Below are 24,676 nucleotides of genomic sequence, written 5' to 3'. Positions count from 1 at the left end.
CCACCCACCCTTTAAGGCTCTTTTAGTACTGGAGTTGCTGTTTTACATGATATTGACTTGTACATATGGATGGATTGCATTGGAAACTATCCTTCAGTTTTAGTGTACAGTATTTTGTGCCCTTAAAACAGAGAGAAAGCCCCCAGGGCAGGGGGTTCCTCAGTAATCCTCACCGTTTTCTGGACAAGTTTTAATTTTTAGTAGAGGATTGAATCCAGAGGTACTCTACCACTGAGCTACATCTGCAACCCTTTTTACTTTTTTTTTTTTTAACCTTTGTTTTTGTTCATTTATTTTTATATGGTACTAAGGATTGAACCCAGTGCTTCAACCATGCTGGGTGAGTGATGAACCCCAGTCCCCCCTTTTTGCTTTTTCTTTCTTTCTTTTTTTTTTAGAGAGAGAGAGAGAGAATTTTTAATATTTATTTTTTAGTTTTCGGCGGACACAACATCTTTGTTTGTATGTGGTGCTGAGGATCGAACCTGGGCCGCACGCATGCCAGGCGAGCGCGCTACCGCTTGAGCCACATCCCCAGCCCTTTGCTTTTTATTTCAAGGTAGATTTTCACTAAGTTTCCAGGCTGACCTCAAATTTAACAATCCCCTAGCCTCAGCTCCTGAGTTGCTGGATTTCATGCATTGCCACCACACCCAGCTCAGGACAAGTTTTGACTCAGTGGGTTCTGGGGAACTGATCATCCTTTTCCTCTTTGATTTAGAGGTGGATATTGAGTGGAAGTACGTGTTATTATTTTGTTGACTCTACAGCTGTATTCTTGCAAGGGGAAGAAATTACATGAAAAGGATACAAAGAGGATAAGAAAAAACTACCTTGAAGTTGGGAGGAGAAAAATTTGGGTGGGACTGGGAGGTTCTAAATAGTGGTTAGAAGGTTGGGCTCTGGAGTCAGACTGGATTTGAAGTCTGACTCTGGTTACTTGTGGTGGTTTTATGACCTGAGACAAGTGTCTTAGTAGTCTTTCTGAGGCTTAGGTTTATTTTTTTTTCATCCATATTAATGAGGCTAGTGATAGAACCTACTTAGGATAGTTGTGAGGATTAAATGAGCTTGTATGTAGTAAACCTTCCAAAAATGATGCCTTTGTTATTGGTAAGTGTTGAGAAGACTGAAAGACATTGGAAGGTAATTTCCATTCACGGTGGTGGATCTGTAAGTTAGGGTGCTTCTGTACAAACAACCCTCCTTAGGTTAGTTTCCATGGCATCTGCATGTACCTCCATGACTCCTTGTTGTTACAATAGGAGGCATCTTTGTGTAGGCTGCTGATATAAACAGGGACTGTTCCCCCTTTTTCCTAGCACTAAAGAGGAGGAAAGCTGTGTACTTCTTCACCTTTTCCCTCTGGTAGTATTTCTCAGGCAAAGCTTCCCCTATCTTGGGTTGCCAGTAGAAAGAACTCTGTTGTGGTCATCGTTTCTGTGATTAGGTCCTGGCACAACTTTAAAATGATCAGATAATGTGAATTAATGAAGGAAAAAAAATCCATTGCTAGTGAAGAACTCTTGGTAACAAATTGTCAAAATTGCTTTACCCCATTCAGAGATGAAGCTGGTTATATGGATCCTAAATTTTATACAAGTTTTGGGGATCCTCAAAAAGAATGCAAACATATCCGCAAATTCTACAAAAATATGTGAGCATATTTCTAGGATCTGAAGTGTTAAATGCAATAAGTTAGAAATAAGATCATATTATTCCCTCTTTGTAAGAAATGTTTTTCTGGTTCCATCATAAAATAAAATTTATACTCCTTATATTGGGCTATAGGACCCTGAGTGAGCTGCCTGCCTCAAATCTCATTAACCACGTTTCTTGCCCTTCCTTTCTTTCTCTACATTGGTCCTCTTTCACTTCCTTCATGGGAAGGTTTGTGCTCCCTCTTGGCTTTTGTACATGCTCTTCCCCTTTTTTTTGAATATTTATTTTTTAGTTGTAGGTGGACACAATATACCTTTATTTTGTTTTTATGTGGTACTGAGGATTGAACCCAGGGCCTCAGGCATGCCAGGCAAGTGCTCTACCACTGAGCCACAGCCCCAGCCCTGCTCTTCCCTTTTCCTAGAATGAATAATCTCTCCCTCTTTCCTAACTGGAGAGGAAGCAGTTATCACCTCTCAGCTTAAATATCTAAATGTCATTTCCTCAGAGATGCTCACAGCCTACCTCATCTAAAGTATATTCTTCTTTGTTGTCACCTGATTTTTTTGAGGCTTAATTATTGTCTATTTTTTTTTAAACTGGGGATTGTTAATATCCACCTTTCTTGTACACCATAAACTTTAAGCATAGAACTTCCCAGTTTTGATTCACTACTCTGTAAGTAGCCCTTGAAATAGTACCTGGCGTGTGATAGATGTGCATGTTTTTGTTTTTTTTTTTTAATTTTTTTTTGAAGATTTTTTTGAGAGAGAGAGAGAGAGAGAGAGAGAGAATTTTTTAATATTTATTTTTTAGTATTTGGCGGACACAACATCTTTGTATGTGGTGCTGGGGATCGAACCCGGGCCGCACGCATGCCAGGCGAGCGCACTACCGCTTGAGCCACATCTCCAGCCCCAGATGTGCATGTTTGTTGGACGAATCAAATCAACAAAATTTCGGACATTTATGCAATGTGTTTAATACATCTTTTCATGCCCTTTAATTTTTCCTTTTATTTTCCCCTTTTGTCTCATCCTCCTTCCCATTTCCTTTTTTCTCCCACATACTCTCTTACCTACTTTAGGGTGTTTAATCTGTGGCTTTATAATTCTACTTATGTGCTTGGTTGTATTTTTATCTGTATTAAATTATGGCTTTATATCTCCTCCTCCCCCCCTTGTTTTGTTGCCCTTGGGAAGTAGAGGGTATTATTTTCTGTGTTTCTGTACTTGGGGTACTAAATACTATTGTCCTGTAAATCGACATCAGACAATATAGACTACATTATGTTGAGGTAACAACCAACAACAAAACCTTAGAAGGTGAACACACTTTCAGGTTAGTGAAAGGCTCTGTCTATGGGACCCAGGGTGATGGAGGCACTATCTCTGAAATGTGCTTACATGGGAAGGAAATTTTGTGAGCCCCATTCAGGTTTTTAAAGTTTTTGTCCAGTAGTGGCACATATCACTTTTGCTCCATTTTGTTGACCAAAGCAAATCACTTGGCCATGCTGACCTTCAAAGTGGGCAGGGATCTTCTTCAAAGGAGACAGGGAATATTTGAACCCGATTCAATGACCAATAACCATTTCCAAAGTTTTATATCTTTTTTTTTTTTTTGAGCAAATACCTTGTGTGTTTGTTTTGTGTTTTTGCAGTACTAGGGATTGAACCCAATTGTGCTCTACCAGTCCTTTTCATTTTTTAGTTTGAGTCAGAATCTCACTATGTTGCTAAGGTTGACTTGGAACTTGAGAATCTCCTGAGTTGCTGGGATTACAGGCATGTGCCACTAGGCTTGGCTCAAATACCATGTTTTTGAGCTCTATTCATGATGCTATGTGTGTATCTAGGTCGTTATTTCTCTTGGTTGCAGAACAGGCAATTATGTGCATGTACCACATTTTACTTGTTCTCCTAGAGTGAGACTGAGGCATTGTTGTTTCCAACCACTGCTGCCTTAAACAGTGCTTCCATGACCTTCCTTAAACACAGATCCTTTTGGATCCTTGTGAGAATTCACTGTGGAATGTACTCAAAAGTGGGATCACTGGGTCTTAGGGTAGTTTGTCTCTCCTTCCAAGATGAGGCATGGTTTGTTTTTGGTGCTGGGGATTGAATCCAGCGCCTTGTGCATGCTAAGGAGGGCTTTCCTGCTGAGCTGCATCATCAGCTTAAGGCACATTCTTAGCTCTTTAAAACTACACTTTTTGGGACTGGGATTGCAACACAGGGATAGAATGCTTGCACAGCATGCTCAAGGTCCTGGGTTTGATCCCCAGCACTGCAAAACAAACGAAACCTAACACTTTTAATCTCCCTGAGGAGAAGCCTGAACTCTGAACAGACATTCCAGACATTTCAGTAGTGGGGCAGGGAACCTCCCAAGACCTGACCCTTTTTTTTTTCCAAATGCAAGTCCTTTGTACTTCCTGATTCTTAGTTTCCTTATCTATGAAATGGGGATGATAAGAATGTACCATGTTGATCTGCAGGTCCTACCTGTCAGGTTCTTTGTTTTCTTTCATTGTCCCTTTTCTCTATATTCCAGCACTGATGTTGCAATATAAGTGTTTATCCACTCCACCCCCCCACCCCCACTATGAGGGCTTCATAATAAGGCTGAGGCTTTGCTTCATTCCTTGCTCAGTATGTAGAACAGTATCTGGCACATAGTTGGTTCTTTTTTTTTTTTTTTAAATGGTGCAGGGGTTTGAACTCAGGGCCTTGTACATGCAAGGCAAGCACTTTACCAACTGAGCTATATCCCCAGCCCATAGTTGGTACTTGATAAACACCTGATTAAGTGGTTGGACAGTTTCTTCCTGGAAGGAGTACTGTGCAGAGGAAGATAGTATATGAAAATGTGCTTCGAAGGCCTCAAGATGCTGAATAAACTTAGGAGGGCTCATTGCTTAGCTTTGGTGGCATCTGTGATTTTGGATTTTGAACTATTTGTATGTAACCTTGAAATACTCAAACTTAATTATTACATTCAGAGCATAGTTCACAGCATCAGCAATTCTGCCTCATTTATAAGGAACACACATCTGTTAGAGTGTGAAGGCCCTTGAGGAAGGGGACAGAAAAGTTGAGACAAGTGGATGTGCTTTTGATGGGGGGCCTCTTATAGCCTTTTCTGAGATGTGCGCCAGGATAACTAGGCGCTTTTAAAGTGGATTTACACTGATTTCATAGTTTTGAATGTGGATGCTTCTATTGGCTCTTTGAGGTAATAATTACTTCAGGTGAAAAGTAATGTCAGATTCTGTGGACTCTGTGTCCTTGGGAAGAATGTTTCTGCTGTCATAGCAGATACAGAAGTGGAAAAGACATTCATAAAGATGACTTAGCCCGTGGCAAGGAGATGTGTGGGGCTCTTGTTTGAACATAAACACAAAATTCCACTCCTGCTTATCAATGCTCCTTTGAAAGAAAAGGAGATGACATTAGAGTAGAGTGACTGTTTATCCTGCCATACTATCCAGTTTGATTTTCCTCTTTCCCAGCTCACCTACTGTGATCCACACCAAGTGACACAAAGTGATCCCTTTACTGTCCTGGCCTCCCCCCAGCACACTCTAGCACCCTGCTTCTTATCTTGTCTGGTCTTTCTCACACTTCCTTTATCTGAAACACCCTGCTTCATGTTACTAAATTACTGAATGATTTTTTTTTTTTTTTTGTAGTGCTAGTGATTGAATCCAGGACCTCATGAATGCTAGGCAAGTACTCTACCACTGAACTGTTATCTCCAGCCCAATATTTTTTTTTTTTTTGTGGTGCTGGGGATCAAACCCAGGGACTCGAACATGCTGAGGATGTGCTCTACCACTGAGCTTATCCCCATCCACTACTCTTTTGCATGATTTTATTTTTGCTTTATATTTGCCATCAGACTTAAGCAGCAGCTGCTGCTGCTTCTTCTTCATTGTTGTCATCTTTTTACTGGGGATTGAACACAGGTGCTTTACCACTGAGCTGTATCCCCAGCCCTTTTTATTTATTTATTTTAATTTTGAGATGTGGTCTCACTAAGTTGCTTAGGATCTTGCTAAATTGCTGAGGCTGACCTCCTACTTTGGCCTCCCAAGTTGCTGGGATTACAGGCATCTGCTACTGTGCCTGACAACTTTAGTTTTTTTGAGGGCAGGGACCAAGACACTGCATTGCTGTTTCCCTAGCCTCTAGCATGGTGCCTGGGATAAATACTACCCATCTTTCAAGATCTAGCATGAATAAAGCTAGCCATATCTCAAGATCTAGTATAAAGTATATCTCCTATATAGGTACCTAGAGGTACTCTACTACTGAGTTATGCACCCCCCCCCCCCTTTTTTTTTAAGATAGGCTCTCAATTTGAGGCTGGCCTTGAACTCATGATCCTCCTGTTTCAGCTTCCAGAGTTGCTGGGGGATTACATGTGTGTGCCACTGTGCCCAGCTTCTTTTTTGGTACTGGGGATTGAACCCAGGGGCTCTTCATCACCAGGCTACATTCCCAGTCCGTTTGATTTTTCATTTTGATACAGGGTCTCACTAAATTGTTGAGGCTGGCCTGGTTCTGGTGATCCTCTTGTGATCCCAAGTGACTGGGATTATAGGTGAACTCCACTGCGCACAGGCCAAAAATATCAGGCATTTTAGTGAATCACACATTTTAGTACTTATTACATTACCACATATAATTTCTTACTTATTAAGTGTACCTTATGTATATCTTCCCCCCTTAATTATTAGGGAGGATACCTGTTTGAACACCTGGATCTATTGCATTGCTGATACAGCACGTAATTATTGGTAGAGTTGAGAAAATCAAGCCTGGCATGGTAGTGAGCACTTGAAATCCCGGCTGCTCAGGAGGCTGAGGCGTGCTCATGAGTTTGAGACCAGCCTGGCAACATAGTGAGGACTACCCCCCACCCCCTCATCTAAAAACAAAAAAATCAAACAGTGTTTAAATACAACAACAAAACCTCCTGACTACCTTTCCCCTTTATATGTGATAGTTATTTCCTCCACATCCACATGAAGTACAGGTCAAGAAGTGGTGAATCTTTTTGACATGTTGAGAAAATGAGTCCAGAGAACCCACAGGCTGAGAAGAGGAAGAGGGGGGCCTGAGAAGAAAGCTTAGGGTCTCAGTTTTGTTTCTGTTGTTCCTTTCCAAAAACTGCCAGTTTTGTAGTGGTTTCTTACTGCTACTTGATTTGTATTTTTCCTTCATGTCCAGTGCCCTGGTTTTGTTGTCCAAAATCCCAGAAGACCTATTTAGAGGCTCACATACCTGTTTGCTAATTTAACTCGTCCCAGGATGAATGGCATTTTGTTTTAAAACAGGTGTTCTTTGAATCCTAGTGTAGAACCAACTGCTGAAAATGCTGATTCTGCCTTAAGATTGCTCTGTGTAGTTCCCATGGGCATCCTGCTTTGATGTCAGAGCGGGAGTCAGGTTAATAAGAGGTTATAGCATGCTGATGAAAAAGTAGAAAAGGGTAGAGTGACCTCTGCCCTCCCCACTTCTTTGAATAAATTACAACTCTAGAAATTTTGGATGTATAAACACCTTTTAAAGAAATTATATTCTCTAGTTTAATTTTTGATTATTCTACTATATGCATTTTTATTTAAGTAGTTAAGATCACTTAATGAACACCTCCCTCCTTTTTTTTTTTTTAACTTGGGCATAATCTTCATATTTGTCCTTTTGGTTGGCTAAGCAAATGGCATTTTATTGGTGTTTTATGTAATTCCCAGATTTTTATTATTTGACGATATTTTTATGTTTTTGAACCAATTTGTTTTATTTTGCTTTCAGATGAATTCACTTACCAAATCAGAGCTAGTGCATTGTGCTACCACTGTTGTCACATATTAATAGAATACGTTCTGAAAAATAGATTAAAACTTTTTCTGTGTGTGTGGTACTGAGGATTGAACCCAGGGGTGCTCTATCACTGAGCTACACTCAGCCCTTTTTGAAACAGTGTCTTGCTAAATTGCCTAGTCTGGCCCCAAATGTGAGATCCTCTTGCTTCAGGCTCCCTGAGTGACTGGGATTACAGGTGTGGGCCATCAAGCCTGGCTGAACCAATTCATAATATATATTTCAACTATTTCCTCAAGCCTCAGGACTTTCTACCTTTTTTTTTTTTTTTTTTTAGGTGGTGCTGGGGATTTGAACCCAGGGTCTTGTGTATGCAAGGCAAGCACTCTACCAACTGAGCTATATCCCTAACCAGGACTTTTTTTTAAGGCTAGTATTTTGGCAAATTTAATAGGTGCTATAAGGCCTCCTTTAAAACCAGTATCCTTTCCTTTAATTGTTAGTTATATTTTTGAAATGGCATTATCTTCAGTGTTTCATCATTTCAGTTTAAACTAATATTTATTGAATGCTTACTGAACGTAAGTCACTATGCTGGGAGCTGCCAGTAGGTGACTCAGAGATGAGTAAGAGTATCTTTGCTTCCAAAGATCTCTTTTTTTTTTAATATTTATTTTTTTAAGTTTTAGATGGACACAATATCTTTATTTTACATTTATGTGGTGCTGAGGATTGAACGCAGTGCCTTGTGCATGCTAGGTGAGGGGAGGAGGCTATCACTCGGGCACCAGAAAAGGGAACAAATGGCTGCAGAGGAAGAAAAGTGCCCCAAAAGAGGAGGTACAAAGAATGCACTGTTGAAACTCATTCAGAGGAGGGAGAACACCATCCAGCAGGGAGCTTAGGAGAGCTCCCTTCACAGTGGAGATGACATTTGAACTGGGTCTTGGAGGATGGCTAGGATTTCCATGAGAATGGGGAAGGGGGCGTGGCAGGAAGAGACTGCAGGATGAGCAGCTTCGCATAAGTGGGAATGCTTGGGATGTGTGCAGGAGTAATTTAGTGTGAGGGGTGCATCAGTGCAAGTTGCAAAAGATGAAGCTGGAGAGGTAGGTTGGAACCGTTCTGTGCTACAAGGCTGAACATTTTGAAAAGTCGCATGCAAACTTCTGGCCATTTTTAATGTGCTTTGTAACTAAAGTTTTATAATTTTGTGTGGTTACTGCATTGTCCCATTGTGTTTAATGTTATATTAAGAAGGAATATTTTTTTTAATCTCCAAAAGCATGTCTTTTGTGTGGACTAGCCTACATTTCATTAGCATTTAGACATCTGTCATCTCTTTGCAACTAGATGGAGTATATGGCTTCCTTTTATTTTAGTTTCTTCCAAAAAATTCTTGTGTGTCCTGAGTTAGTATTTCAAGTATTTAACATTTATTTATTTATTTTGGTACTGGGGATTGAACCCTGGGGCACTCTACCACTGAGCTACACCCTAGTCTTTTTTTTTTTTGAGACAGAGTATTGCTAAATTGCTGACGTTGACCTTGAACTTGTGATCTCCTTCCTTTGCCTCCAAAGTCACTGGGATTACAGGCATGGGCCACCATGCCTGACTTTAAGCACTTAACACTTCGATACTGTTGTGATTGAACATTTTAAAATTTGTGGTTTTCATCATGATTAAACTGAATTTTACTTCTTTGTATCCTATAGTTTAAGTTCACTTATATGATCACTTTTTTGCTTAAAAGTATGTGCATTTCTCAATTTACTATTGTTATCTGTAAAACATAACTTTTTCTTTTCAACAGTCTCATCTTTTCTTGCTCTCAGGGGCAGTTCTTGTGTCTCGGGAACACTCAAGTATAATGAGGTTTCACAAGAACCTTCTGGGCCAGGGATCTTTATATTCTTTCCAAGGAGCCATGAAAATAGGAAGCAGCTGCCCAGTTTTGTAGAAGCAGACCCTGTTAGGGCTGAATGGGACATTAGCCCTTTGCCTTCATTTGAGAGATGAGGAAACTAGAGCCAGGGAGGGGAAGGAACTTGTTAAAGAGTTCTGATTGCTGGAGTGGCGGTTGAACTTTTATCCAGCTCATTTTCATAAGGTGTATATATTACATGTTTTCATTTGGTACACTTAATGGTTTGAAAATTTTCCAAGTTTCCCCAGTAATGAATTTTGGTTACTTCAGCCAGTATTCTTTTTTTTTTTAATTGTTTTTTGTTTTGTTTTCAAGCGATAATTGAACTCTGGAAAAGTTACCCCTCTGTATCCCTACTCTCCTAGGTAGTTGAGGGAAAAAAGAATAAGGAAATGGGGGAAGGAAAGGGTATTTTAGTCCTTGATCCTTAGTAGGAGGGCCTATTTTTAAGCTTCATAATGTCAGTTTTAAAAGCAGTGGTTTTCAAAATAACCATAGACGAAAATCCCCTTGAAATGAATGCCTTTCTGGAATTGACCTATTTTGAATTTAACTGCTAGCAAGAAGGGTTCAGAATCTCAAATGTTCTTAAATGCATTTGCTTTTCATAGAAAGTGGAACAACTGAGTGATTAATCCACCTGGGTTTCAGATAAAGGTCAAATCTTTTTTTTTTTTGCTACTGGGGATTGAACCCAGGGGTGCTTTACTGCTGAGCCATGTCCCCAACAGGGTCTTGCTAAGTTGCTGAGGTGGCATTGAACGTGTGATCCTCTTGCCTCAGCCTCCCGAGTCACTTATAATTCATAAGTATGCACCAGCAAGTCAGGTTAAGTCTTGAAATCTGGGGAATTGTAGGGAGAAGACATGGCTAATTAGCCAATCATTGTTGTCTTCATAGATTTGTCTGGATTCAGCTTAACTATTTTTTTTTTAATTGAATTGTAACTGATATATCAGGTTAGTTTTAAAAAATTAGATCACTCAAGGCCTTGATCTCCAGCCCAAAACATGTGTGCGTACACACACACAGACACCCAGCAGATCCTCACCTTATTTGAGAGTGTAGAGTCAAAATTATTTGCTGTTGCATTATCCTTTGTTAAACAGTCCTTCAAAAAAGTCCTTGTTGGGGGAGGCCTCAGAAGTTAACAAGAATTTCAAGCTAACTGTAAAACTTTTGTGTAATGGTTTACTTAAATCCAGATTGAAATCCTACCAAATTGCCAGCCTGTCTTTCAGCTTTTCTCTTCCTCTAAGGGTTTGTGGAATGGTGGAGAAACAGGAAGAAGAGAGCCACTTAACATTCCAGTAATTATTAGTATAATAGAAATTTTATCCTGCTTATCTTAGGCACTCATTTGAATCCACTGAGAAAACTTGGTCATTGGAGCCTAGGAAAGATTCCATTCACTAAAGGAAAGACCAGCATACTTTGGGCCAGACTCTTAATCATATCATATTAACATTACATTACACTTATATATATTAGATACCTCTAATCTTGATTTAGTTGGAGATTGTAACACTTTTGTTATTTTATTGAAGCATTCCTTCTAATACTTTCTTGTTTTGTTTTATTTTGGTAACTAAATTAATGCTGGCTTAGCCATAAATGTAACTGATTGCATTTCTATTTTTGAGTATTCTAAATCACTGAACAATTAAAAAAAAAAAACACTAAAGTATTTCCAAATAGAAAAGAAGACATACCATTTTGGCTTATGGACAGTCGAGGACAGAGTTTGTGAGGAAAATACCAGAAACCACTAACAGGTTTTTTTGGTTGCACTAAACAAAGTTTCAGCTTGATATGCAGTCACTTGGACGAGTTTGTAAATTCCTGCATGACTATTTGAGGTGGAAGGGACACAGGGTAAGCGGAAATTACTGGTTCCGGGAGCTCAGAGGATGTGGGTAATTAAGAGGCTTGCCCACAGCTGAGGACCTGGAACAATTCCTGAGCAAGTTGCTTTCTTGATAGACAAGGCTGCATGTGTAGGACTTATAGCTTTTAATCTGTGAGGTAATAAAAATGGATCTGAATGCGGGAAGGAACAGTGGGATGAAGTTGGTAGGTGGGACACTTTTATTCCTAAAGAACACAACTGGAAAAATAAGTTACCATTTATTGAAGGCCTGTCTGGTGTCTTTACATTCATGGTCTCAAGTTTGCATTAAAATTCTATAAAAAGATCATAGCATGCTATTGTACAAATAAGGGAAATGAAGCTCAGGGAAATTAAGTAATTCCTCAAGATTGCACAATTAGTAAGTGGTGGAGCGAAGTTTAGAGCTCTGGTCTGTCCAGTGCTTTTTCCCTGTGGCCCTTCCTATACTATATAAAATGCCACAGGTTTTAATGGAGCTGTACTTTCCAAAACTGCAACCACTAGCCACATGTGGCTATTTGTACTTAAATTAATTAATTAATTAATCCAAATCAAATAAAGTTTAAAAATCGGTTTCTAAACTGCTCTAGCCACATTTTAAGTGTTCAGTGGCCCTATATGGCTGGTGGCTACGGTATTGAACAGCACAGATTTGACCATTTCCATCTTTGCAGAAAGTTCTATTAGTGCTGGTCTAGAGGTCAGTTAATCTTGCCCTTTTAATTAATTAATTAAATTTGCCCCTATTTTGTAAAGGAGAAAATGAGGGACAAAGGAAGGAAGTAACCTGTTCAGCCTCATACATTTCATTAATCTAGGTCTTTGGACTGGTTGCCTGGTGAATTTTCCCATGACCCACCCTCTCCCTTAGAAACAAAAATAATAGAATGGAGATATTTAAAAAGAGAGACTTCCCTGCTCTCTAAGCTTTGCTCAGCCTTTAAATTAGGTTCTTTCTCCTAAAGCATGGCCCTGTGTTTTCCCAAGTTCAAAGGGCATGTCCGGATTAGTTTCCCCCAAGGAAATGAAAGATGTTTGTTGGAAAGGAATTCCATGCTTAATATATGAAGTGGCACTTGGATTCCCTCTGGTTCCTCTCTGCCTTCCTACCACTTTGTAATTGAACTTGCAGCTGCTAACCATTTGTCTTCCAAACAAGACCAACTTCAAAACAGTTCAGATGACAGAGGTATGTATACTTTGAATATGAGCAGCTGCCCATTATTTGCTGTTGATTCAAATGGTATTTGTGTTAGGGTCAAATACATTTAGATTATGACCAAAATTACAGTAGATTTCTAATTTATATGTTAGATTAAAAGATGTATTAACATTCATTGAACTGATACTTACTACATACGTAATACATACCAGGCACTGGGTTGCAGGCGGACTAAAAGGACTTTGTTGAAAATGGGGGAAAAAAAATGCAGATGTTATGGAGAAGCCTAATGCATTTAAAATTCTTGTCTGAATTATATTGTTGGTGTTTGCCATCTGTGTATTCTACCTATTTAGTCTTGGAATTCAGTAAATGCTTCAGTTTAGGTCATAACTCTGAAGCAAAGTGAAGAATTGTGCAAATGTCCTTGTAGTAGATGCTATTAAAGACATTTAAATTATACCCTCCAGTGTCTAAATGACAGTTTAAAGTACATGTGTGCACGCTTGGGGGATGGGCACGTGGGAGCAAAAAGGAGGCATTGTACTGGGGTAATATTTTTAGGAAGCCTAAATGTTATGTTTGATTGCAGTATAACTAACACACTCAGGGTTTAGAAAGTTATCGTTCAGAAACTGAGAAATTAAAGTTTTGGGTTTCTTAAATGTTAAAATCATATGTTTGAGTATGCTTAGATTAAAAATGGAGAAATTGGAATGACGACAGGGTATCCAGAAAAATGCCTGTCTTCCCTGAGAGCACAAAGACAGCCACAGAAAGGACTTTAAAGATGGTGGGAACAGCTGGAAGGAATCCCTAGGAGCTTTGACATCTGGTCTTTCTAATTGCTTGATCATATGGTGGGGGATGAGCATCCAGAGGACTCTCTGTTGTTCTGTAGAGTTGGGTCTAATTTCTAGAAGGTTGGGAATAAGCTTTTGAGAGTTTGGAGGCAGTAGGCCCAACTGCAGGATGGTCTGAGAAAGGACTGTTCACCACTCAGAGGGTTCTTGTTAGATGAGTACTAGCAGTCATGAAAGGCTTAGCTTCCCAGTTGGATTGTGAATGATAGTTCCTCCTCCCCAAGTGGTTCATTTGAATCCAGAGACTAACTCCTTTTTCGGAGGAGTCTGAAAGTCTTCAAGCTTTAGAATTTTCAGGGCACAGTACTTTGGAATGACAGTAAGTGTAGAGTATAAGTGTGAGATCTGAGCATCTTTCCTGGTGCAACTGAATACTTGCCATTTGACCATTTTGTGCCTTGGTTTCTTCTCTGCAGATTGGGGGCACTGGGAGTGGCGTTTTATCTCCCAGGTGTGTATGAGTTGCACAGATTTAAATTGGTCACCACTCAGCATACTTTTAAGCTCTAAGTAGATAGTAGGTAGATTAAATTTTATAGTTTAAAGGAGTCTTAGAAATGTTCTGTTGAAATTCTGTTTGCAGAGAAAGAATCTGGGACTACAAACAAGGATTACAGGAAGTTGGTTGTGTCATATAGCAGTGCTATTTCAAATTTGTGACTTTTGAGTAACACAGCTTGAGGGCCATGTAGTACCGCTGAAAGACTTTGGGTCCCGGAGCCCAAAAAGATTGAGTGAAGCTGCCTCTTATTATCTTTATGACCTTGTGAAAGTTTTCATATCCTTAAGTCAGAAAAATGGGCATAATAATACTTACCCAGCAGAAAGGATCATAGATACTCCATGTATGTAAACTGTTTTTCATGATGAACAGAGCTAATGGAAAGGGCAGGATTACATCCCCAGCCCAGGGTGCTTTTATCAGGTGAGAAGGAGAGAAAATTCTTACCTCTCAAAGCACGTCCAATGACAGACCTCTGTAGCTTTCTTTACCCACACACAATTAGCATAGAAACAACCGGGCATACTTGCAATTTTTTAGGATGTACGGGAAGCAAAAGAATTATTTTCAGTGAAACAGGAGTCTTCAAAAGGTGCCTCGGAAACAACTGCTGCATAGTGCATCCTAATATAGACTCCTCCCAGCTTCTCTGGGTCAGCCATCTGCCTAATGAGCACCACCAGGAAGCCCATCTTTCTTCAAGAGTTTAACAAGGATTTCCTGGGCTTTGTGTGCATGCACATGCCTGGAGTCACTGACCTTTGGTGGAGTAACTGGAAGGTAACACTCCCTTCCTGTGGTTGACACCAGTGGGGGAATCGGCTCATGGTTCATCTAGACATCTCTCCCCTGGGTCCAGGCCTCTGCTTTGTGTCTTCTGGGGATTCCCTTCTCCACTCTCAGTGTATGTAAAATTATGATTTAGGGCCCGAATTTAACTGGTAGGTCACCTCTTCTGTAAATCTGTCCCAGACCTCTCTTCTGCCCCACTCCGGGCAGAGGTTGTCTGCTCCACTCTCCAAATTGTTCTCTACATCTCCCATCACACTTTAGTTTGTGTAACTCTGTACAGTTGGACTGAACTTGGGGAAGCCCAGCCTTATTCTTCCTTAACTCCGGTGCATAGCTGTTCCCTGATATGTTAGCTTTATAGCACTAAAACAAATACCTGAGATGATCAATGTGTAAAGAGAAATATTTATCCTGGCTCAGAATTGAGGAGGTTTCAGTCTATGATGGATTGGCCCTCTTGTTTTAGTCCTGTGCCAAGGCAGCACAGTATGATGGCAGCCCATTTGGAACAAAACAGCTCACTTCATGGCCAGAAAGCTGAAGAGAGGGGAGGGGACCGGGGTTCATTCCCCCCACAATGACCTGAAGACCTCTCTACCTCTTAGAGGTTCTTCCACTTCCCAGTAGCTTTGAGCTGGGGACCACGCTTCTAATACATGGGCCTTTGGGGAACATTTCAGGTCCAGACTGTAGGACCTGGAATCTGATTTGGAACAGTTTTATTGGCAACTAAACAAGCCTTGAGTTGGTGGGAAGACAGAGACTTGAGGACATCCTTCTCCAAAAGGCAAGGCTCTGTTAGTCCCAGTGAACTCTGACTTTGACATCATTGGTGGTCAGCTATTTTCATAGTATTAGTCACAGGAGGGTCACATTGTCACATTTGAGAACTCTGGGGGCTCTTTATTATCTCCCCCTTGGGTGCTAAGAATTGAACTCAGGACCTCACATGGGCTGGGCAAGTGCTCTACCACAGAACTACATCTCCAGCCCTTCTTCATGTTTTTTACATCCATTCATTGCCTCACTCAATCCCCCTTAGGCATGAGGGATGTGTTATCTCTGCTTGACAAATGAGGAAACAGGATTTCTTTTTTTTTTTTTAATATTTATTTATTTTTTTTTTGGTGGATGGACACAACATCTTTGTTTGTATGTGGTGCTGAGGCTCGAACCCGGGCTGCACGCATGCCAGGTGAGCGCGCTACCGCTTGAGCCACATCTCCGGCTCCGAAACAGGATTTCTTGTTGAAGTTCTTGTGCATGTCAAACAGGCAGCCAAGGATCTGCTGCTTCAGCCCAGAGGAGAAACGGGTGGGAAGCATATATTGGTGGTGACATTAATTTTGTGCCTGGCTTGGAGGAAGGCTCAGGGAGTGTTTGGAAGGCTTGAAAGCGTCTGTGAGCCTCTTTTGCAGGTTAAGCTGCTTTCTTATTCCCAGCAAATGTTGCGCCCTTGATGGATAAGTGACAGTGGTGGCTGAATTTACATGGCACCTGTTGGCTTTTCACACTCCCCTTCATGCCTCTCTGGGGACTGAGATAGGACAGATGGCCACAGACACAGGATTCTGAGCTCTGCCTCATCTCTGCAAAATCACATTTGGGGAAAAGTTAAGTTTGTGCAATAACACAATTTTGGTAACATGGTTTTGTACTGCTGGTAAGTTGTTTAACATTCTGGATAAATCACACTTCAGCAGAACTCATTTGGGAACAGAGCTTAATTTTGCTGTAGGTGGCTGTGATTCCCACCCACCAGTCCTCCCACCCCCTAATAAATCAAGGCTGATAAGGTGAATGCTGTGCTAAGCCAGGCTATTTCTGGGTCTAGGATAGAATTATATTAATCATCCTTTTCCCTTTTAATTTCTTCTCCCATGAATATAGCCACCTGTCCTTAAAATGCTAGAGGTGGAATTGATCATAATAGTTCAACCTCTTTCTTTTGTATACCTAGGAAGGGATTGAGGCCAGTGAGATTGGGTGGTGAACCCAGAGTATTGGCAGTGAAGACCTGAATGAGATCAGGGCTCCTGATTTCTGCCCTGCTCCATCAATTGCCCTTTGCTTCTGTTAGGACTAGAGGAGAGTTAATGCTGTGTTCAATTTAAATCAATAAATGTTGCTCATTCTTAAGGGCCCAAGCACAGGATGAATTAATTTCCTTTTAGCCATAACGTTTTCTCTTGACATCTTTGATAAGGGTAGTTAAAGACTTGTCAGATTTTTGTACAGTAAAGTGTAGTCAAAGGGTTAACTGTGAGTGGGTTTGACTGATAGGATTTAACCTTTGGGCCGGGAAAAATCAGGCAAGCAATGGATAAGTATATTTGGAGGGAGAGAAAATTTTGTTTTAACAGTTAATCTAGAATAACACTAATATACCATTTGGCTCTAAAAATCATCAGCTTTTAATGTCTCAAATACAATAGACAAATGTATAACCCAAAAGCAGGTGTCCAGGCTGCTGAAGATGTTAAAAATGTAACTATAGGTCCATTTCTGGAACTTGAAAATCTATTTCTTATTTGTTGTAGAAGCTTCAGTGTTCTACTTTCTCCTGCTACTGAACTTGGGAGCTTTGGGAGCTCAGCTGCTGATGTGCCATTGTCTAGTCTTTGGTCCTCTCCTATCTGGGGGTGTGTGTTTTGTGTCCAAGTGGGAACTTTGGGGAGGGATACACATGCCTGGCCAGCCAGCCAGACCTAATCAACCTGTATCATGTTCTGTGTAGCAGGTAGCCTAGTTTTAACTCAGCTGAAGATGATGATTTTCACGTGCACACAGTATATTTTTTTCTTGGCAGGAGATCTACTACCACTAAGCTACACCCCCAATGCCCCCTTTAAAATTTTTTTTTTTAGTGGTAGATGGTCACAATACCTTAATTTTATGTATTTATTTTTATGTGTGCTGAGGATCGAACCTAGTGCCTCATGTGTGCTAGGCAAGTGCCCTACCACTGAGCCAGAACAGCAGCACCTCCTTTTATTTTTTGATATAGGGGTCTTGCTAAGTTGCTGAGGCTATCCTCGAACTTGCAATCCTCTTACTTCAGCCTTCTGAGTCACTGGGCCCACAGGTGTGTGCCACCATGCCCAGCGGCACACAGTGTCTCTTGTAGTAAATGGTGATTGTTTACAGATTTATTGATTTTAGAAAAATCTTAAAAAGTCTCAAGTCTTTTCTAATTGAGGGGGAAAAGAGATGCTAATTATGTCCTATTCTGCTTCTAATACCATGATAGTTGTGTGTATGAATCCCCCCCACACACACACACCCCTAGACTCTTCTGTCTGGGGTCTTAGGAGTGATCCCTGGAGGCAGACAGCTGAGGTCGGGATCTTGGCACTACCTTAAACAGTTGTGTTAGTTGAATTGATTGCTTAACCTCTCTGATTCCCAGTTTTCTCACTAATAAATATGGGGGTTCAGAAGTAACTTCACACAGTTGTTTAGAGGGTTAGTAGAAGTCCTCAGCATGACACCTAAATCATAGAAAGTGCTCAAAATAATTTTACCCATTACTATTGACATTTCATTTGGGGTTTCTCCTTCATTATTGCCAGTGTTTGGGAGCCTACCTCTCTTTGAAGGTTGAAATCAGGTCAGATATTACCATGACTATGGTCTCTATCAGAAAAGCTCCAGCAGGACTGTACATGAACTACTCAGGAGAAGAGTCGCTTGTGGGGAGGGTGTGGTGATCTTTATACATACCTGTTCTGTTTTACCACCTACTCTGTGAGCTTCTAGAGATGAAGAGTTAAGTCTTGATGCCGCCTCTCTAGCCCAGGCCTGGCATATGTGGGCATCAGTAAACATGGAAAGCCGGTGTTGGTGTACAGACCTTATGTGTGACTGAAGCTTTATACGATTGAGTTTTGCTGATGTCAAATACAATATTTATGAACATTGAATTTCTTTCTTTTTTTTTAAATATATATATATATATATATATTTTTTTTTTTTTAAGAGAGAGAATTTTAGTGTTTATTTTTTAGTTTTTGGTGGACACAACATCTTTGTTTGTATGTGGTGCTGAGGATCGAACCCTGGGCCGCACGCATGCCAGGCAGGCGCGCTACCACTTGAGCCACATCCCAAGCCCAACATTGAATTTCTTGATCCTTTTTTTTTGGTGGTAGAGATTGATCCCAGGGCCTCACATATGCTAAATGTGTGCTCTGTCATCAAAACTACACTGATTTTTTGTTTGTGTGGTATTGGAATTGAACCTTAGGCCTTGAACATGTGGGCAAGAGAGCTAACACTGAGGTACACCTCCATTTGCTGATAAATATTGAATTTTTTTTTTTCCTTTTTGACTGATTAAGCAAGGCTGGACTTGTTGGAGCCCTCAGATGGGAACAAGGGATGTGACTCTTTTTCCTGGGTTATTATGTAAGTGCTTACATAATGCCTGACACAAAGGAAGTTGGAAGTGTTATCTAGTCATGTAGTCTAGTTATTAGATTGTAAGTGAATATGCTAGGTATGGATATTATAAATATATTTGTGATCTGAGGGCCTGAAAGAGTTAAAGCTCCTCTCAGAATAGCCTAAGCAGCTCCCAGGAAGTAGCTCAGAGGCAGGATGTGGCAAACCAGTGGGTAAATGAGAGCCCTTCTCCTTTGGAAGAAAAGGAAGTAGGTGGGGAGAAGTAAAGAGGAAGAGCTCAGTGGACAGATCTTTTTATCTCTGCTGTAAGAATATGCTTTTTGTTTGAATGCCAAGCCGACCCTGTAGAATTTTGACCCCAAATGACCAAGGTCCTAAGGATGCTAGTAATGCTGGTTTTGGAGTTGTTTTATTCTGCTCCACACTAGTAACTCAAGTTTAATATGCAGTGGAGTATTGTCTAAGTAGATTTTTTTTTTTTCTTTTGAGGTACTGGGAATTGAATCCAGGGGCACTTTAACACCAAGCTACACCTCCAGCCCTTTTTATTTTTTCTTTTGAGACAGGGTCTCACTAAGTTTCTTAGATCCTCACTTAGTTACCAATGCTGGCTTTGAACTTGCGATCCTCCTGCCTTGGCTTTCCAAGTTGCTGGGATTACAGGCATGCACCACCATGCTTGGCTAGATTTTTTTCTAATTTTGATTATTGGTATATTGTCCCCCCACTTCACCTCTTGATATATCCTTTAATGCCCTTTGAAGATTTAAAGTGAACATGATGTGTCATCTAGAAATCACATTTTTTCTAACCAAGAATAAATTAGAAGAGAGATATATTTTTTAGAAAAGTGTCTCTCTAATGTATTTACCTGCTTATTAGTAGACTGGATATGCTGGTGCATGCTTGTAATCCCAATCCAATTTAGCAAGACACTGTCTCAAAAATAAAATAAATAAAAGGGCCAAGGACATAGTTCAGTGATAGAGTGCCACTGCATTCAATCCCCAGTACTTTAATTTTTTTTTTTCTAGCTACTTATCCATTTCAGAACACATTTCTGCTCGTTCTCTGAGCAGGTTCTGATGATAGTTCCCTGTTACACAGGACAAGAGAGTGTTTTCATTTATTTCAAACAGATTTTGTTCTACATCAGATGACCAGCTGTCAACAGAGTTGATGGAGGGCTCCAGACCTCCTGACTTAAAGTCCAGGGTTGTTTCCACAATATTAGTTCTTTTATTTTTTTCTCTAGTGTTGGGGATCAAACCTAGGCCTTAAACATGCTAAGCAAGTGACCTACCACTGAGCTACAGCCCCGGCCCTTTGGTACCTTTATACATTAGAAGAAAATTATCAATGAAGGGTACAGTTGTGTTTTTTTTATATTTTTTAGTTGTAGTTGGACACAATACCTTTATTTCACTTATTTTTTTAATGTGGTGCTGAGGATCGAACCGAGGGTCTCACATGTGGGAGGTGAGCGCTCTACCTCTGAGCCACAACTCCAGCCCTTGAAGGGTACAGTTTTACAAATAAAAAACGCATAAATGAAATAAGTGAACTGAATTTGGTAAGGCTTTATTATCTCTGAAAAAAGTAACACTTTAAAATCTGCATTGGGTTTAGGAATTGGGACTTTAGGCTCCAGATCTATGGTTTGCTACACGGAAACATCTCTGCCTTTACTATGTGCTTGTATACACAATGGGCTGGATTTGACTGTCTTGTCAAAGGCTTCTTTGAGCTGGTCCTTTGACCAGGTAATGAAAGGGTTCATCACCTAAAAGACAAATCTCCAGTAGGCTTCCAAGAATCTGGAATGGAGCTCAGCAGTTTCTAGACTTTTCTATATAGTTCCTCACCTCAAGGAAGCCAGTGTGTGCAGGTCTTGACTCCATTTCTTTGAAGGTTTGAAACTATAATTTGGTGGGGGGTGGTTATTGGGGATTGAATCCAGGGGTATGTTACTACTGAGCTATTACCCCTGCCCTTTTTATTTTGAGATAGTGAGGCCCTAAGGAACTTAATGAGATCCTAAGTTGCCAAACCTGGCCTTGAACTTGTGATTCTCCTGCCTCAGCCTCCTGAGTCACTGGGATTACAGGTGTGCATTACTGCATCAAGCCTAAACTATAATTTTTATACTTGCCTAGATGTGTACCTGAGTACAGGATGTGTACATGAGTGGAAGATGGGTGATTTTGCCCCAAAGCTACATACTTAAATTGCACCCTGGTCAAAATGAATTCTCTTGCGTAACTTTAGATATTTAAATATTAACATATTTTTTATTTTTATTCTCACTGAGTTGCTTAGCAGCTTGCCATTACTGAGGCTGGCTTTGAACTTGTGATCCTCTTGCCTCAGCCTCCAGAGCCGCCGGGATTTTGGGGATTTATAGATCAAGGTCCAGGAGGATCCTAAATGTGAAACTTCTGGCACCTTCTGCTGTGGAGTCAGCACATCACTCTCATGGCACATGGATATGTTAACAATATGCAAAGTATTGTTAACTAGGGGAGCTTCCCTGAGTTTCGATGATTAGAGTTTTTCTTTTTAAAATATCTTTATTTTATTTATTTTTATGTGGAGCTGAGACTTGAACCCAGGGCCTCGCGCATGCCAGGCAAGCGCTCTACCGCTGAGCCACAACCCCCTCACCCACAGCCTTTTAGAGTGTTTCTTGAAGCTCCATTACTCAGGCATGATTGGTTTAATCATTGGCTATGATTGAACTTGGTTTCAAGCCCCCTCAGTTCCCTGCAAGTTGAGCTGTTATCACATGTCTCAAAGCCCCAGCTCACTAATCAGGTATTTGGCCTTTCTGATACTGCCAGTGTCCCATCTAGTCTTCTCTTTGGCACAGACTAAGGGCACATCATGAGTCACATTGTTAGCATAAATTGCCATTCCCACTATGAATAACAAAGACACTCCTATTTTTCAGGAAATTGCCAGTATTTATAGGCTACCTTTCAGAAACATATAAAGGCCAGCTGCCTATGCCCCCCTTTCCCCCCCCCCCCGCCACTGAGCTACATGCTTGGACCTTTTTTTTTTTTTACTTATAGATGGACACAATATCTTTGTTTTGTTTGTTTATTTATTTTTATGTGGTGCTGAGGATCAAAACCAGTGCCTCACACATGCTAGGCAAGCACTCTACCACTGAGCCACAACCCCAGCCCTACCTTTTTTTATTTTTTATTTTGAGACAGGGTCTCATCAAATTACTGAGGCTGTCCTCAAACTTGAAATCCTTCTGCTTCAGCTTCCGGGGTTTCTGGGATTACAGATGTGTGTCACCATGCTTGGCAAGTCAAATTATTATATAACATCTTCATACCCCCAAAGCTGTCTAATCCTCATCTTTGTGATGTGGTAAATCATGCCTTGGCTGCTCATGCCAGAAATCTGGAGTTCTTCTCAACTCCCCCTTCTCTCTGCCTGTGTCCAGATGGTCACCCAGATGTGGCAACACTAAATTCAGTCTCTGTCGCGTCCACTCTCTTCACTGTCCCCTGGCTACTGTGATGTGATGCTCTTGTCTCCTCTTGCTTTCCTCACTGCCTTCAAACTGATTTTCCTCCCTTGTTTTTCCCCATCTCCAACCTGGCTGTTGCTGCCAGACATTTGGTTCCAAAATATAAAAATGATCTTACCACTTTCTTACTATAGAATTTGTTGTTATAGAACAATGTATATATTATAAATTCATTTGCGTAAAACACAATAAAATAAAACATACTCTGTAAAAATGTACTTAGAAGGGTGTGCTACCGATATAGCTCAGTTGGTAGAGCATGCACAAGGCCTTCGGTTCAATCCCTAGTACCACACACAAACACACACACACACACACACAAAATAGTACTTAGAAGGAATCTAGAAGAGTACATATTCAACAATATGAACAATAATTATTTGAGGAAAGGTGGGGCACATGTGCATTTCTGGACTGGTTGGATTGTTTGTAATGAGCACCTATTATTCTTTTTTTAATGTCTGGTAAAATTATAGACATCTACCCTGCTCAGCTTCTTACTGGGGTGCTGTGCTCTTCACCATACAGTCTGGCCTCAGCTGTCCCCCAGCCTCATCTCGGCTTTCTCGTAGATTCGCCTACTCTCTGGCCACTTGGAACCGCTTGTACATGCTGATGCGCAAGCTTGGACTGCTTTCCCTTCCTGTCCTCTGTGAAAATTGATAACCTTCAGGATGAAACTTGGGCATTACATTTTCTGACCTTCTCTTTATTTTCATCATCTTAGAGGGCATTTAGGGTCTTTTCTCTTTGTTCTAATAGCTTTCTATGCCCAGCTTGCTTTCAGCATTTTGTCCTACAAGTAGAGTTGTTACTGCCTTTATTAGTATCCTTTCCTGTGTTTAGCTTGCATCATGATGCCTATCTACCTGTTTACCCACCTACCTGCTTAATATCTGTCTGTCCTTTCTCCCTGTCACTTACATATCCACAATATACACATTGAGATTGCCTTTCGAGGGCAAGGAGTGTGTTCCCCTGTCATTTCTTACCTCTAGTACACGCAGTGCCTGTCAGGGGGCACTCTAGAATAAATCTGCTTTGCATTTATGTATCTGTAGTATTAGTGGATGTTACCCAGTTGTCCACTCAAGTTCCCTATTCCATGTCCTTCTCTGGACTGGAACAGTCCTGGAAGTTTACATTCTCATGGTCATTTCTTTAATGGGACTTACTTTTCCCTTTCTGTTGTTTTTCTTTTCTTTTTACTGTATATTGAACTAGTTTGGAATTTGGCTGCCTTTCTCTGGTTTTCACCAAACAACAGTAAGAACAAAATATATACAGATCTATTTGTGTGTAGCAGATTGGGTGGAAGGTCTGGGGTGGAAAGGGTGTGTTATTATTACAGCAATAAAGACAACTTAAAATCTCGTGGTATTGGGTATCAGGTTTTTTTTTTTTTAATTTTTTAATATTTATTTTTTAGTTTTCGGTGGGCACAACATCTTTATTTATGTGGTGCTGAGGATCGAACCCAGTGCCCCGTGCATGCCAGGCGAGCGCGCTACCGCTTGAGCCACATCCCCAGCCCGGGTATCAGGTTTTAAAAGACCTTTGCACTCTGCTGTAGTACATCCTTTCCTTCCTTTCTTGCTACTTCTTAGTCACTCCCCAAATGTTTACCATTTTATTTTGCAAAATAATTCAGTTCTCCAGCTCCACCTCTACCTGCTATTCAGCCTCCCTTCTGCCTATTCCATGGCTCAGGTGCGGACTCTCCTAAACTATGGGCATGCTTTCTGGTCCTTTAGTGGTCTCTGCTTGAGTGGTGGGTTGTTAGCATAGAGACTTATTTCCCCACCCTCTGTCTCTCTAAACCCCTGACCCTGAAGATAGAAGTGAGCATTATCAGTATTTAAGTTTTTTCGATTTTGTGTTTTGGTGCTGGAGATTGAACCCAAGGCCTAACACATGCCAAGTATGCACTGAACCACTGAACTATATACCCCAGCTCAGTTTTGGTTTTAATTACGTTTCTTTCTTTTGATACATATTACTAATTCTTAGTAGGTTTTGACTGTACTAGGGCAAATGCTGTTACTTTAGGGACCTGACTAGTAATTTTTCACCCCTGTACCCCCCCCCCCCA

The 24,676-nt window shown here is 40.7% G+C and overlaps 1 protein-coding gene across 1 annotated transcript in view; it reads left to right on the top strand.

Moving 5' to 3' along the window:
* Positions 1–8,551: 8,551 nt before the first annotated feature.
* The window catches only part of Map2k1 (mitogen-activated protein kinase kinase 1), a 65,243-nt gene continuing 49,118 nt past the window's right edge, over positions 8,552–24,676 (top strand). The window contains exon 1 of the mRNA XM_015480512.2: positions 8,552–8,602. Within this exon, the coding sequence (XP_015335998.2) occupies positions 8,589–8,602 (14 nt within the window). The 5' untranslated portion in view covers positions 8,552–8,588. The remainder of the gene's footprint in view (positions 8,603–24,676) is intronic.

Source organism: Marmota marmota, unplaced genomic scaffold (genome assembly GCF_001458135.2).
Source record: "Marmota marmota marmota unplaced genomic scaffold, marMar, whole genome shotgun sequence".
Taxonomy (NCBI): domain Eukaryota; kingdom Metazoa; phylum Chordata; class Mammalia; order Rodentia; family Sciuridae; genus Marmota; species Marmota marmota.
This window is presented reverse-complemented; position numbering and strand designations above follow the sequence as displayed.